The 15,481-nt window shown below is 39.2% G+C and overlaps 1 protein-coding gene and 1 long non-coding RNA gene across 3 annotated transcripts in view; one reads left to right on the forward strand and one right to left on the reverse strand.

The window, feature by feature from the left end:
* The window catches only part of LOC149463231 (uncharacterized), a 162,196-nt gene extending 159,187 nt beyond the window's left edge, over positions 1-3,009 (reverse strand). Inside the window, exon 1 of the long non-coding RNA XR_016312453.1 lies at positions 2,845-3,009. This is a non-coding gene — a long non-coding RNA (uncharacterized LOC149463231). The remainder of the gene's footprint in view (positions 1-2,844) is intronic.
* Positions 1-15,481, forward strand: part of KCNAB1 (potassium voltage-gated channel subfamily A regulatory beta subunit 1) — a 420,463-nt gene that overhangs the window by 310,192 nt on the left and 94,790 nt on the right. For both annotated transcript variants that reach the window (XM_089675388.1, XM_089675389.1), the window contains exons 4-6: positions 4,475-4,554; positions 8,977-9,021; positions 14,605-14,649. In XM_089675388.1, the coding sequence (XP_089531514.1) occupies positions 4,475-4,554; positions 8,977-9,021; positions 14,605-14,649 (170 nt within the window). The remainder of the gene's footprint in view (positions 1-4,474; positions 4,555-8,976; positions 9,022-14,604; positions 14,650-15,481) is intronic.

Below are 15,481 nucleotides of genomic sequence, written 5' to 3' on the forward strand. Positions count from 1 at the left end.
CAGTAAAGTAGATCCCCAACAACCAGCAGTAATAGACCCCCCAGCAACAATAGATTTTTCCAGCAACAATGGACCACCACAACAAAATACCACTCCAGCAACAACAGATCTCCCAGAAGCCAGCATCAACAGACTCTCCAGCAGCCAGCAACAATAAACCCCTCACTCAGCAGTAGATCCCTTCCAGCAACAATTTCCCCCTCCCAGCAACAATAGATCACCAAAAAGCAACAATAGACCCCCAGCAACAATAGATCACCATGCAAAAATTGATTCTCTCCAGTGACAATAGATCCCCCAGCAGCAAGCATCAATAAGCCTTCTAGCACACCTCAGCCCCCTTGCCATTAAATACATTCTGAGCTGGAGGTGCCAGGACTGCAAGCCCTGCTTTTAGATATACAGTATGTCTCATAGTGTTTCCCTTTATGTTACTGCAGTTTTCTTGAGTTCCATTGTGGTAAAATCATTATAGGACTTTATAGCTCTTCAACATTTTTTATATTTTTATCTGGTATCTCTTTAAAGCGAAACTATAGGTTAAATGAAGAAGTCCTTTATTAATAAGGTCCCCATGTATAGGTATTTAAAATGGTAGAACTGAATGCATCCTCTGTTCAGCTTTCCAGTATTAGTCACATTGTTTCTGCCAAAGTGTGATGTTTAGGCAGAGCAGGGCAGTCACTCTGCCAAGTTCTGCCTCTAACGCTCTGAGACCATAAAACCACTGCTATGACAATGATCACTGATGGAGAAAAGAAGAAGTCACAATTTTCCCTGTACAGGGCTCAGAGTAACAATAGAAGGGATGAATAAATCATACATTTTTGAAACTTTTCTTATGGTATGGTCCCTTTAAAACTTCTTGCCCCCAATTCATGGAAGCCTTGCAACAGTTTTGTTAAGAGTTCTAACACATGCAACAGATTTAGGTTGTGCCACTTTGTCACAGCTAGGGCAAAAAGATGCAAAAGGAATTAGTGCCAGTTTGCAGATAAGAAAACGTCTGGTAACTAAAACAAACTCAAAGTTCTCATACAGAGACACTCCAGTGGTCTGAGAGAGGCGTGTCTAAATTTGGAAGCAGTATGATTATCACAACTTCACAATCAGGGCTTGTGGCTTGCAAGGATGTTCAAGCAACCAATGACACATTCCCCATCTGACAGGTGAATGTAAACAAAGGGACAAGGAATGATGGCTGATGTCATTGCTCAAATATGGCAATGGCCATAATTGATCAATGACTGGAATATCCCAGCCTCCAGATGAATAGGGCTTGTACCACTGGTTGCTAGGATGCTGTCAGCTGCACAGCTGACAGTATCCTAATAAACAATGAAACTATGCAGCTGACGGCTTCCTAGCAACCAAGGACACTGTGCGAAGACTCTGTTGGGAGACCGCCAGTGCTATCCAAAGGATCATCTGTCTCTCAATACAGTCGCAGTCCTCTCATTCCTAGCAGCACAATATCTATTTAGTGAAGGAAAGATTTGTCTGTTATCACATTGGTCATTGGTGTTAATTGAGTTTATTTTTTTATGTGCACAGGGCTTTTGATATGCTATTAAAATAATTAGACTGTTTATTAATAAGGTTGATACTTCCTTCCATAGTTCTTCGATAATTAGGAGCGCAAGATGTTGGTGCTGCGCAGTTTAAAGGATACATTGAGTTTAAAGGATTTCCATCATGGTATTGATGTATACATTAGTTCCAGACATTTGCAAGCTAATTTAAACAAGGATTCTGCAACCATTGTGTGTTGCCACCTTATAAAGCTCTTTATTGTAACACTTTATTGTATAGGGTGTTGATATTACTGATTTAGCAAATGTCCTTGTAGAGATTAAGTTCAGTGCAATTTTTTAATAAAAAATGAAATTTGTTCAATAAATAATAAGGATAGCATGAAATTGGAACACTCTTTAACAGAAATTTGAAAAGCAAAACAACGATCAAAGTTTTTTTGTTTATTGGCTTGATTGCTACCACAGGCTTCTAAGACTTAATTTTACACATTTTAAAGTAGACCTATACTGAGAAATTAAGGATTTCTTATTTTATAGAAAGCTGTTAATGTTGCCTATACAGTACTCTAACAAATGTACATTTTGCCTCCTGAAAATAGCGGTGTACTTGCTGACATGAGTGTACCTTCACACTCCTGTTCTGTAGCCTATTAGTTTTATACAGTATCTGCACTGTGAGATCATCTAAAACACTGCTTTCTCTGACTGCCTACTTCTAGTCTCATGAGATTTGGTGATGTCACTTCTGTGTTTCTCTTTGTTCTGTTCAGTGTTGACAACCTACTGGGGAGGAAGCTGTACCTGAGGATTTTCAGGGAAAACATTTCCCTGCTTCTGTGGATTTGTGCTTTCTCTGCTGGTACTTCTTGAATATATTTTCAGACCAGTTACCATATCACTAGCATAACTCCCACATTTTTGAGATGGGAACGAGGGACACCTATTATCATATGTATGTAGGCATAGGACACACACCCCTGCCATGCCCCCTTTAAGGAGAATTATACATAAAAAAACAGTACTTAAATCCACTATTTTTTTTTACTACTACTATTCCTATATATTAGATTTTGAAGTTTACAAATGCAACAATTTAGAAGCTGGATGAAAGGTTTAGCACTGGGAAACACATTTTGAAAGATATTTTATATACAACTATATAGATCAGACCAAAATGAAGGACTTTGTTGGCCATCTCCAAACATAGACATAGTGCAAAATAGGGCATGGAAAGTCAATCATGTAGAGAAGATCAGCTACAGGAAGCCTGTAAGTAATACTGGTGACTAGTCCTTTGCTCTGTGCTTACCTTTGTCTTGGGCACAGCTTCCACAGTGCAGGTCCTTTTTAAATATTATCTTTTCTTGATAATATTACATCTTGTAAAATATCCCATAGACACAATCCCTTATAAGCAGAGTGCAAATAAATGTTGACTTCAGCATGACTGCTTGCTTCAGCAGCTAAAAAACAGTCTTTTGTGATCACAATTTCACAATCCGAAGTGGGCTCCAGGCAAACTTATCACATGATTCTTCCAAACAAGCTTCCAGATGTTGTTTATGTCAGTAGAATCTATAGAGGAATGTACTTTAATGGGTTGTCTTGTCAGGGATTTGTTGCAAGCAGAAAGTGACAAGTGCTTTGCCAACCCTGGGAAGCAATCATATTTCCTTAGCATCAGTCATTCATCCTCTCATAAACATTTATTGCTTGTGTCAATCTCCAGGTCACCACTCATTGCTCCCCAAAGACCATATGCACAATTGGTTTAAATATGATATGTCTATATTTAGATGGATGAGCAACAACATATTTCAAATGTTGTTTTGTAGAATTGAATTTGATGGTAAATATATTCTTTACACAAGGTAGAAATCAAAGATTTCCAATGTCTTTGAGCTGTTAATTTACCTTTTTTTTATAGTCGGATTTAGCTTTGCCAAAATTTCTTTGCAAATATATCAAAGACTATTTAATTCCAAGATCTTGATATATGAATTCTTCCTTTTACACATTTAAACAAACGAAAATGTGAAATTATTAGTAATTGTAAAATATGAAATAATGTTCTACAAGAGTTAATTCTATCCTAAAAGGTTAATTGCTTCAAAAGAAGTCTAGGTCTGTTTCTAAATGGACAAAATATAAATGGTTACTCATTTTTATAAGAAATAACATTGTAGAATGTTTATCCAGAGAGTATCAGGTGGACTTAGGGAATCAGGAAGGAATTTTGAAGCAAATTGGATCATAGTTTATAATTGTTCTTTGCCTTCCTCGAGTGATCATCTGTGGAATTGGAGTTTTGAAACTGCAAAGTGATTGTTTTAGACTTCATGGACTTGTGCCAACATTATGCAGCTCTTTTTAAAGAGAATATTAACAAAGGAGTTTGCTAGTCAGACAAATACACAGATGTTCTTTCTAGTACTAATGTGGTCATAGGATTTTAGAAACACTTAGTTTTTTACACAGTTGAATCTAGAAAACCATAAACGCAAGAGAAACATCAGTCTTCATTTTAGTGTTAGATGTAGGAACTGTTCTCAGGACCTCAGCCATTTTAGGTGCAGTGTCTAAAACATTTATACAAGGGGTTGAGGGACGAATGTGAATAAACTGTACACCAGGACCTCAAATGAGCTCCCACAATACGTTTGGCCACCTGGATTAATATATATAAGTTTCTATGTATTCCTTTATCATGATGAATACACCTGATAGCTTCATCATAAGCAAAATCAGAGTTTTTCTGATTTAAATAAAAATTAGGTGTACTGATTTCAGTTACTGGGAGAAATGAGGGAATACTGGTGTGAAAGCTGGCAAATGATAGGGTCTAGACCGATTGCATATACTAGGACATCAGAAACACAATTTAGCATTGTTGCCCTCTACTATTTGAATTAATATATGCATGTTTCCTACATCCACAGGTGGCAGAGCAACTGATGACAATTGCATATGAAAATGGAGTAAACCTCTTTGATACAGCAGAAGTTTATGCAGCTGGAAAGTAAGTATGTTTCCTTATATAAATGTATAATGTACATTCACAAAAGTCAGACATAAATGTGTCTGTTGCAGGGGCGGACTGACAACTCATGGGGCCTCTATGTCCTTGCCCACACTCAAAGCACACCCAAAAAAAGCCTATAAAAGGTACCAGGGGCATTTCATGGGTCCCCTACTGACCCCAGGCCCTTAGGCAGTGCCCGAGTGCTCGAATGGTCAGTCCGCACCTGGTCTGTTGTATATTCTGTTTAAAATCATACATGATAGGAGACTGAGGAAAAACTACTGGTATGTAAAGATGAGCTAACTGACCCACAACTTGGAGATTTGATAGAGAATGTATCAAGTCATGTAAGAAACAGATTCACCTGACATCGTCACTGATATCAAACAGCTTCTTTAAAAATGTACCTTAGCTTTTTTTTTTTTTGTCTTTATAGAATTTATTGTCAAGAAGCCATTCATCCCTCCCAGCAGATGATACCAGCCCTTATACTCTTTAGCATAATGCAGATGTTTCAAAAGGAGGGCAGTGGTGATTAAATTTGGCCACATCCAAACGACTAATATGATGCTGTTGTAAAAAAAACTATATAAAAAATATTCTATTTGTCTATAAAAATGGTATTTTTATATATATATATATATATATATGGCTTTTTTTCAGTGGGAATGTGGGGAAACGCAGTTCCGGCACCTCCAGCACAGAATGCAAGTAATGACAAAGGGGGTTGGGGTGTGCTGGAGTGTCTATTGATGCTGATTTCTGGTGATCTATTGTAGCTGGGGTGTAGTGCTAATTGAGGGGGTCTGTTGTTGCTGGGGGATCTATTGTTGCTGGTGGGGGTGGTTGTTGCTTTGGGTTTCTTATGTTGTTGAGGAGATATACTGTTAAGAAGGGGGTCTATTGATGCTGGCTGCTGGGGTATCTATTGTTGCTCTGGGGTTCTTATGTTGTTGGGGGGATACTGTTTAGGGGGGATCTATTGATGCTGGGGGATCTATTGTTGCCAGAAGGAGTCTATTGTTGCTGGGGCAGATCTATTGTTGCTGGGGGTGGTTGGGTATTTTGTTTCTGGGGGGAGAGTCTATTGTTGCTGGAAATTATCTGTTGTTGCTGGGGGGGTCTATTATTATTAACCAATTCCATACAAATTACCTAACACCACAAATGATACTTGACTAGGAGGTGGATAGGGGGCAGTACTAGGAGGTGGATAGGGGGCAGAGACAAGGGACAGTGCCCAGAGGTATGTCAGGAGCAGAGACAAGGGGTGACTTGGGGAAATTGGAGTACCTGCACTTATTTTCTGAGGAAAAAAGCCCTGTATATATATATATATATATATACACACACACACAAACTACCAGTCAAAAGTTTTAGAATACCCTCATTTTTCTAGTTTTAAACACCTCAAGTCCAGTGAATAACCTGAAATGATACAAAGGTAAGTGATAAACTGCAAGAGGTGAAAAAAGTTTAGGTTCACAAAAACTTAAAAAAATCTGCATTTCAGAGTTATACAAAAATGCCTTTTTCAGGGAAGAAGTAATAAGATAACAACTCACATTGTTCTGAAGCCATTAAGTAAATGAATTTTTGAAAGTTTATGCTAACAATTGCTACAGCTGTCCCAACGTTTGCTGATCACGTACAAGCTCTCAGTCGGTGTTTATACACACTCTTAACCACTTTACTGCTGCGCTATAGCTGAATGACAGCTACAGCATGGTAGTTCAGTTCTGGGAGGGCGTCTTACGACGTCCTCCCAGAAAGACACCCCCCCACACACTTTCCTCACGCTCTCACAGCGGCAACTGTCAAAGCAGACATCTGCACTGATAATCAGGGCACTGATTATCAGTGCAGCCCCAAAAGTGCCCAACAATGCTGCTCGCCAGTGCCTAACAGAGAGAGAGAGAGAAAGAGAGTTATCTTCATTTTAAATTTTCTAAAGCTCCAGAACTCATGCAACTAAAACTAAATACTGCATTATCCAGCTGAGCCCATCTTTCACACTATATATTGTTTCCAGTTTACAGTTATTCTATGCATTTGTGTGTCCCACTGGCCTGCAGTTTCCTTTGCTAGGCGAACTGCCATGAATATCTATGGGTCTGGCACAAACAGAGGGAACTGCAAACAGATGAGACTCAGAACTAACCTTGGATAGTTAAATCCATTTTCCCATGCTTTCCATTGAACACAATTTAAGAACATTATCCTTTATTAAAAGTTATTAGTGATTTTATGATCCATGTAAAATGTTAATCTGTTGTTTTAATGTAGTCCTGTATTTTATTCACAAATCTATACTGAATGAGGGTGCGTGTCACTACGCACCATCTGGCCAATTGATGAATCTAAAATATAACCTTTATTCAGATATATATAAAATGTATGCTCAGCTGTAATTAATGCCTATTGGAGTGGAATGTACTGTGCACAACAATATGACTGGATACCATTGCAATTATTTACCTTACATCCAAATGGTTAATAACAGCAGACCAAATCAAATACCATACCAGAAGTGACGGCATAAAATGAGACACTGTAGTTTGATAATAAACCTATCAACTGGAATATATAATCTCTATTAAGGAAATGGAGTTACCCCATGGACAAAACTAATTAGATAGTATAATCTGTTTTGATACAGATATGTAATCCGGGTATACTCATCCACGGGCCTAAATGTAAGCCTCTCTTGGACAAGCCCCATACATCACCATATCCAGACAAAAATACCTTACTGTCTTGAGGAATGCAAATGCTACACTGTATAATGCAGTACAGACCTCTAAAAGAAAGGGGGGAGAGGAGTAAATACTATGTGCATTCAAAAAGTGCTCTCAAAGAAAGAGCCAAATAAAATGAAACTCTACATGTTTCACTCCAAAAAACAGCTTCGTCAGGAGTATAAAGAATTAAAATAGGTCACATAGTGGCTGGAAGTTGTGCTTAGCTTCACATGGTGGCAAAATGTATTTTACTTACAAACGTTTCACATTTTTAAGGGACCTGTTTTATGCTTGTAGTCTATGAAAAATGGCTGCAGTCATCAATGAAACCCCAACCGTATGCCTGTGTTAACTCACTGGTGATTGGAACATCTGTTCTATTTCAGGCATACGTAAATACCGGATGTTTTGCAAAATCTAACGTATATATCAGTTGTGTAAACGTCTCAAAAAGAATAGGTATATCTGTCTGGCTGTCTGGCTGAAGTCCAGGAAGTACAAATTCTGTGGTTAAACTTTTATCTATCTATCTATCTATCTATCTATCTATCTATAATATCAATATCTATCTATCTATCTATCTATCTATCTATCTATCTATCTCTATATTATCTATCTATCTATCTATCTATCTATCTATCTATCTATCTATAGCTCTATATTATCAATATCTATCTATCTATCTATCTATCTATCTATCTATCTATCTATCTGTCTCTATATTATCAATCTATCCATCTATCTATCTATCTATCTATCTATCTATCTATCTATCTATCTGTCTATCTATCCTCTTTTTTATCTGATTACTTTACACACAGGCATGGATTGGCGTCATGCCACCTCTAGCATATGCTAGAAAGACTGTTCATCTGAAAGTACCTGTAGGACTGTGTGATCTCTATCATTAGGACCTAACTCACACCTCTGCTCATAAAAAAAGACAGAAAATGTTACGTGGTCTTACGTTCATTTTGTCATGTGCAGCATTTCTTGATGCTCATTCACGTGTGCATTTCCATATGTGTTTTCCAGCAGGGAGCATACTTTCTGCTTATAGCTAGTTTGTATAAGATGCCACATTTAAAAAAAATATATATGTATTTTCTTTTTTGCAAACATTGCATCCAATATAAAAGATAGGTACAGGGTAACATATATTAACATGAAATATATATATTTTTTTTCTCTGGTGGCATGAGGTTTGCAGATTGCAGGAGCTATAGATCTAACTAGGGGCCATCATTGCAGCATGCTGTCAGGGGACAAACCTTTCTACTCAGGCAGTTGCTGCATTCTAAATAAAATGAACTGTACAGCTTTGTATGCTTTTTTGTAATGCACCTGGATTGTATTCAGCAGATCTAAATTGAAAGTTAATTTAGGGTCTAGTACTTTCAGATGCACAGATCTGGTATTAGAATGCTGATCAGGAGTTCTGACTGCACTCAATTCTGCATGCTTGTTTCAGGTCGTTGACTTAGAAAGTATTGAAGCTATAGACAACCAGACAACCAGTAGTTTTAGCAGATCAACCTGCAGCTCATATGTCTCTTTTGAATATGTCTCTCAATACTGGTTTCTTTTAACCACATGCAGCCTGCTTCATTACAGATGTTTAGTTGCTGTCATATTAGCTCTGAGCACTTACTGTAAAACTGCTACTTGTGTCTTCCAGGGCAGAAGTCATCTTGGGAAATATCATCAGGAAGAAATGCTGGAGGTGAGATTACCTTGGTTTCCCCTTCCCTAGTCTCTATGGTGGGTTACTTTGAGCACAGATATTACACAGAAAGGTTGCCTGTGGAGATTTACTTTCCATGAAATTTGCAAGGATCTGTTTGCAAGCTCAGTTTCAAGATTTGCTTTTTAATAAACAAGTCTCTTGAGACACAGGGAAGCCACAGGTTATATCACATAGAGTGCTCAGGACTACACGTAAAAGGAAAATATAACCAGGATTCTAATCCAGAGTATAGATCATACTCAGCAAACAGTTGTGATTATTGTCACAGAAACTGTACAGTTAATATTGTAATTAAAGAATACAACCCAACATGTCATATTCCTGATATGTGCCTGCTATATCATGTACTTGTATGAAAAATGATCCTGTTCTCTTTGAATTGCTTCCTTTGTGTGAAATCCCTGGTCTTTCTTCCAGTCCAGCTGCTTTCCTATTAAAAACTGACTACACTAGGCAGTAGAACACACTGTGGTCAGTTCTCTAGCTATGTTGAGAACTCAGCCTGCCCTCCTCCAATGATCAGACTTGTCCTGACAACCCTCCTCCCCCTCGCCACATCCATTCACTGGGAACATCAACATGCTAATGTTTGCTGTAAGATCACTAATAAAAAAAAATGTTTTTTTTTATACAGTGAGGAACAGAAGTATTTGAACACCCTGCGATTTTGCAAGTTCTCCCACTTAGAAATCATGGAGGGGTCTGAAATTCACATTGTAGGTGCATTCCCACTCTGAGAGACAGAATTTAAAAAAAAAAAATCAGGAAATCACATTGTATGATTTGTAAAGAATGTAATTGTCTTGCACTGCTGAACATAAGTATTTGAACACCTGAGAAAATCAGTGTTAATATTTGGTACAGAAGCCTTTATTTGCAATTACAGAGGTCAAACGTTTCCTGTAGTTCTTGACCAGGTTTGCACACACTGCAACAGGGATTTTGGCCCACTCCTCCGCACAGATCTCCTCTAGATCTGTCAGGTTTCAGGGTTGTCGCTGAGCAACACAGAGTTTCAGCTCCCTCCAAAGATGTTCTATTGGATTTAGGTCTGGAGACTGGCTAGGCCACTCCAGAACCTTGATATGCTTCTTACGGAGCCACTCCTTGGTTATCCTGGCTGTGTGCTTCGGGTCGTTGTCATGTTGGAATACCCAGCCATGACCCATCTTCAATGCTCTGACTGAGGGAAGGAGGTTGTTGCTCAAAATCTCACAATAAATGGCCCCATTTATCCTCTCCTTAATACAGTGCAGTCGTCCTGTCCCCTTTGCAGAAAAGCACCCCCAAAGCATGATGTTACCACCCCCATGCTTCACAGTAGGGATAGTGTTCTTGGGATGCAACTCATCCTTCTTTTTCCTCCAAACACGACAAGTAAAGTTTAGACCAAAAAGTTCTACTTTGGTCTCATCTGACCACATGACTTTCTCCCATGCCTCCTCTGGATCATCCAGATGGTCATTGGCAAACTTCAGACGGGCCTGGACATGTGATGACTTGAGCAGGGGAACCTTCCGTGCAAAGCATGATTTGAAACCATGACGGCGTAGTGTTCTACCGATAGTGACCTTTGAAACTGTGGTCCCAGCTCTCTTCATGTCATTGAACAGCTCCTCCCTTGTAGTTCTGGGCTGATTCCTCACCTTTCTTATCATCAATGATACCCCACGAGGTGAGATCTTGCATGAACCCCAGTCCGAGGGAGACTGACAGTCGCCTTTAGCCTCTTCCATTTTCTAACAATTGCTCCAACAGTTGATCTATTTTCACCAAGCTGCTTCGCAATTGCCCCGTAGCCCTTTCCAGCCTTGTGGAGGTCCACAATTTTGTCTCTGGTGTCTTTTGACAGCGCTTTGGTCTTGCCCATGGTAGTAGTTGGCGTCTGACTGACTGTGGGATGGACAGGTGTCTTTAAAGAGCTCAGGCAGGTGCTACTAAGTTAGATTAATGAGTGGAGTAGAGGTGGACTTTTTAAAGGCACAGTAACAGGTCTTTGAGAGCCAGAATTCTTGCTGTTTCTTAGGTGTTCAAATACTTATGTTCAGCAGTGCAAGACAAATAAATTCTTTAAAAATCATACAATGTGATTTCCTGAATTTTATTTTAAAATTCTGTCTCTCAGAGTGGGAATGTGAATTTCAGACCCCTCCATGATTTCTAAGTGGAAGAACTTGCAAAATCGCAGGGTGTTCAAATACTTCTGTTCCTCACTGTATCTATAAACAAATGTTTTGCATGTTTTTCTATTTTAAACGGAATGGGTTGTTTTACAAGGTGAGGGTTTACATATTCTTTAACAGTTATTACACATGTAGAGCACAGTTGCTTAGTGATTAGCACTTCAACCTTGCAGCACTGGATCCTTGCTTTGAATACCAGTCAGGGCACTATCTGCATGGAGTTTGCATGTTCTTTCTGTGATTGCATAAATATCCTCACACACTCCAAAGACATGCTAGGAGGTTAATTGCCCCCTTTTCAAACTGGCACAATTGTAAATTGTTGGCACTATATAAAATCCTGTAATCACAGGATAAGCAGATAAAATGTAACAATGATACTGATATAGTTCAAACCTTCAAAAATGCAGCATCACTCCACACCTGCATGCCATGTAATCTCCATTGGCATCTCCGCTTGCTATCTGAAATCATAGATGAATAGGAGCCATACAGCAAATATCTCTTCTTTCTAAATGTTCTTTATTGAATCATCAGTAGTATAGCTGCTTCCATTATGTCTCTGCCCAAGAGTCACCTTGATCAGGGCATTTTTTTCAGCTGAAACTTGGTGGAACTCAGTTTCACCACCCCTGGCTCAGGCTCCCTGCACCCTACTCACTACTATCACTAGTAAACACAGAAGTCCGGGGGTTGCATGCCGAAGGTTAGCACTGAAGAGGGGTGAAAATGAGATATGGATGGAGGATGCAGAGGTAAGCAGCTGTGGAAGAAGGCAGAACTCTGAACTCTGTATACAGCGCACCGCTGAACTCTGCACTATGTACGTAGCACACCCCTGAACTCTGCATGCTATATACAGTGCACCCTTGAACTCTGCACTGTGTATACAGCACACCCCTGAATTCTGCACTATGTATGTAGCACACCCCTGAACTCTGCACTCGTAGTTGAGTTCCTGCACCTATTTTCTGAGAAAAAAAGCTCTGACCTTGATGCATTTCAGCAAAAAGATTGGTTCCTCCTTGTGTCAAGAAAATCTGATCATTGGGCAGGAACATTATGGAAGCAGTTATACTACTGGTGATTCAATAAAGGACATTTAGAAAGAAGAGATATTTCTTGTGCTGCTCTTATTCATCTATGTTTTAAGTTATATTTATGTATATGTTATCATTTAGTTTGCATCATTTGATTTATTAACAACTGAATCTGAATATATTTATGTCTTATCTACAGTAAATTCACAAAAGGAATCTGTCAGGATAGATATATGGTAGCTGTCATTGCTATTATGTTTTTGAAGGTGCTTACTTCAAGTCTGTAAAGACTCCTAATATAAACCTAGTTCATACAGGTCATTGACGCAGTAACTAGTGAGGCAAGGATGAGGATAAAGACAAACAGAATGCACCTTTGAAAAAAATGTCAGCAGGGGCAGTTGCCATATTTCTGTATGGACAAGTTCCCTTTAAGTTGTTCAGGCCAATAACATATTATTGTGAACCATTAACGAGTATGAAATGTCCATCCTCAATCCTTCTCATGAACAGTTGTATAATGGGGCATTTGTCAAGGTCAGATTTAGATTTTTGTAGGCTCTAGGCTCATTTCCACTTTGCCCCAGTAATCCATGGCACAAATACAGTACACTGCTTTTCCACACATCTAGGGGATCACTTTACAGCTTCACAAAGGATTTGACGTTTTGGGTTCCACCAGTTAGCCATTTTCGGGAAGCCTGTGTTTCATTTAGATGCAGTGCATTCCTTGGTTCACACATAACCCCTGCAGTAAAGTAAGGGGTACAGATGACCACTTCACCAGTTCTCTCCTTGGAGGGCCCAGAACCTTTGTTAGTCATCAGGCCATTGTCTACATGTGCCTAATGGGAAACCCAGGTTTGCCAGTTCTCTATGATCAAATAAGCACGGCAACCCTCAATCATCAGTTATTGTAAAACAGGTAGTGTGGAAGTCTGCGTAAAATTGAACACATATTGGCTATGCAGTGTATATAAAGCCAAAACCTTTTTTTGTAGTTTTGAATAGGTTAGGGAAGGGTAAGAATCAGATTTTTATTGCAGCCACCATCTCTATCTGTCTAGATGACCACAGTCACCATGGCAAACAGTGAAGAGAAATCCAAAATGTATAGCTGTCACCAGAACAGAAGTTGAGGGAAAATCACTAAACGTTCCAGTAACAGATGACTTAGAGAAGTTCCATTCACTTTAAAGAGATTGCCATTCACTTCCTCTCATGTGTCCAGGAAATACAGGATTTTCATTGACCATTCCCTACACTATCCAAAACAAAAATACATTTTTACTTCAGATACTCTTTAAGCTTTATTTATAAGCACATGAGATTTTACTGGAGAGTTTAATGAGATTGCTGAGCTATAAGCACTTTTATTTTTCCGCCTCATAAAACCATCTTGTGTAACGTTCTAAAATGTTCTCTTACATTCAGAAACATTAACATCATTGCATAACTAATTTCTCTGAGATTGTCCTTATTACTTTATTATTAGCAGCAGGCCCGGACTGGCCATAGGGCACACCGAGCATTTGCCCGATGGGCCGGGGCCGCCTGGATAGGAGAGGCGGCCGGGCAGCACATAGAGGACCGTGCATTTCTCGATTCCTCTATGTTCTGCCCGGCCGCCTCTCCTATCCATCTCCTGCAAGCTGCATGCCCTGGGCTCCTGTATACCTCCCCACGGCCGGCCCCCCCTCATCCCCCTGAGCACTGCAGGGATCTGTCAGCATATCCAGTAGCCAGTGCTGACAGTTCCCCCCCACCACCATAGACAGGAAAGGAGAGAGAAAGCTGCCCCTCCTCCTGCTGCTCTCTCCTCCTGTGTCTGCCCCGTCCACACTCCCAGCCAGCCTTGTGTCTTCTCTCCCCCCTTCTTTCTTTCTCTCCTTTCTCTTTCTTTCTTTCTTTCTTTCTTTTTTTCTCTCCTTCCTTTCTTTCTTTCTTTCTTTCTCTCTTTCTCTCTCTCTTTCTTTCTTTCTTTCTTTCCCTCCTTCCTTTTTCTTTTCCTCCTTCCTTTCTTTCCTTTCTCTCTTTCTTTCCCTCTTTCCTTTCTTCCAAAAAAAAATGTAAAAAAATAATAAAATAGTAAAAAATTAAATAAATATCTACTGACACTAGTGGCGGAACTACCAGGGTCGCAAAGGTCACTCTTGCCACCGGGCCCTGGCGTTCTGCCATCGGGCCCCAAGGAAAGGGTCCCTGGGCTTTGGGCTGCTCAGTCCAAAATGCCCGGGCCTATTTTTTGCCCCAGTCCGGGCCTGATTAGCAGTTATAATGTAGGGTCACTGGCAAAGAGAAGACCTTTACTTTACAAATGCATTTTTTTCTTCCAGGAGATCAAGTCTGGTCATTACAACCAAATTATACTGGGGAGGAAAGTGAGTATTAATGATGTGCTTGCAATATCGTAGCTTTCTTTGTATATGTTCTTATGCTATAATCTAGGTTACGGATTTGGAAGAGCTATCATGGCCAGTTTTCTCTTTAAGCATTGCTATAACTGGATATTTTTTAAAAGATGATGTACAATAAGTGATGAAAAGCTTTCATGTGTCCATGACCTTAAGCTGCTAATGAACACAAGATGACAGCCATGGGATTCGAAAATACATAAAATAATCAATATGTGAAATAATATATGTGTAAATAAGTCATTAAATCATTGATTTACTTATTGACACATATATTTTTTCATGTATTGATTAATGTATATTTATATTTGTAGGCTTTATTGGCATCATTGTGAGAGTCAGTGAAACTTAACATCCATCTGCACTTGTCTGTCCTTCTGTTGTTTCGCTGGGCCATGTGAGCCCGTTTCCCCCAGCACCCTGGACAGACACTCTTAGCAGTTACCATCCTAAAAGTGCTATAGCTTTTAATTTCTTTTTGAAGCTGTTTTGTAAGGGCATAATTTTATCATCTGTCATTTGGGTAGGACTACCCATCCACCATTTTAGCAGATGAATTTATAATGGAAATATTATTATAGAATTCTCACTTGGTATTTTTCATCTTATAGACACCCTGTCAGTAGCATCTACTCCTAATGAAGTCAATTAATGTTCACAAAACAAGTTTGTGATGCATTCCTTCTTTTCATTTTATTTTTGTAATTTTTGAATGACAGCAGCAGATCAGTCTTCTAAATGTTTAACACGCTTTATGTTTCTGTAAAGAGAAAATGTTATCTGTTGATATTCAAACAAA

The sequence above is a fragment of the Staurois parvus genome, unplaced genomic scaffold, assembly GCF_062004578.1.
Source record: "Staurois parvus isolate SC_StPar_1 unplaced genomic scaffold, SC_StPar_1.0 ptg000155l, whole genome shotgun sequence".
In the NCBI taxonomy this organism is placed as follows: domain Eukaryota; kingdom Metazoa; phylum Chordata; class Amphibia; order Anura; family Ranidae; genus Staurois; species Staurois parvus.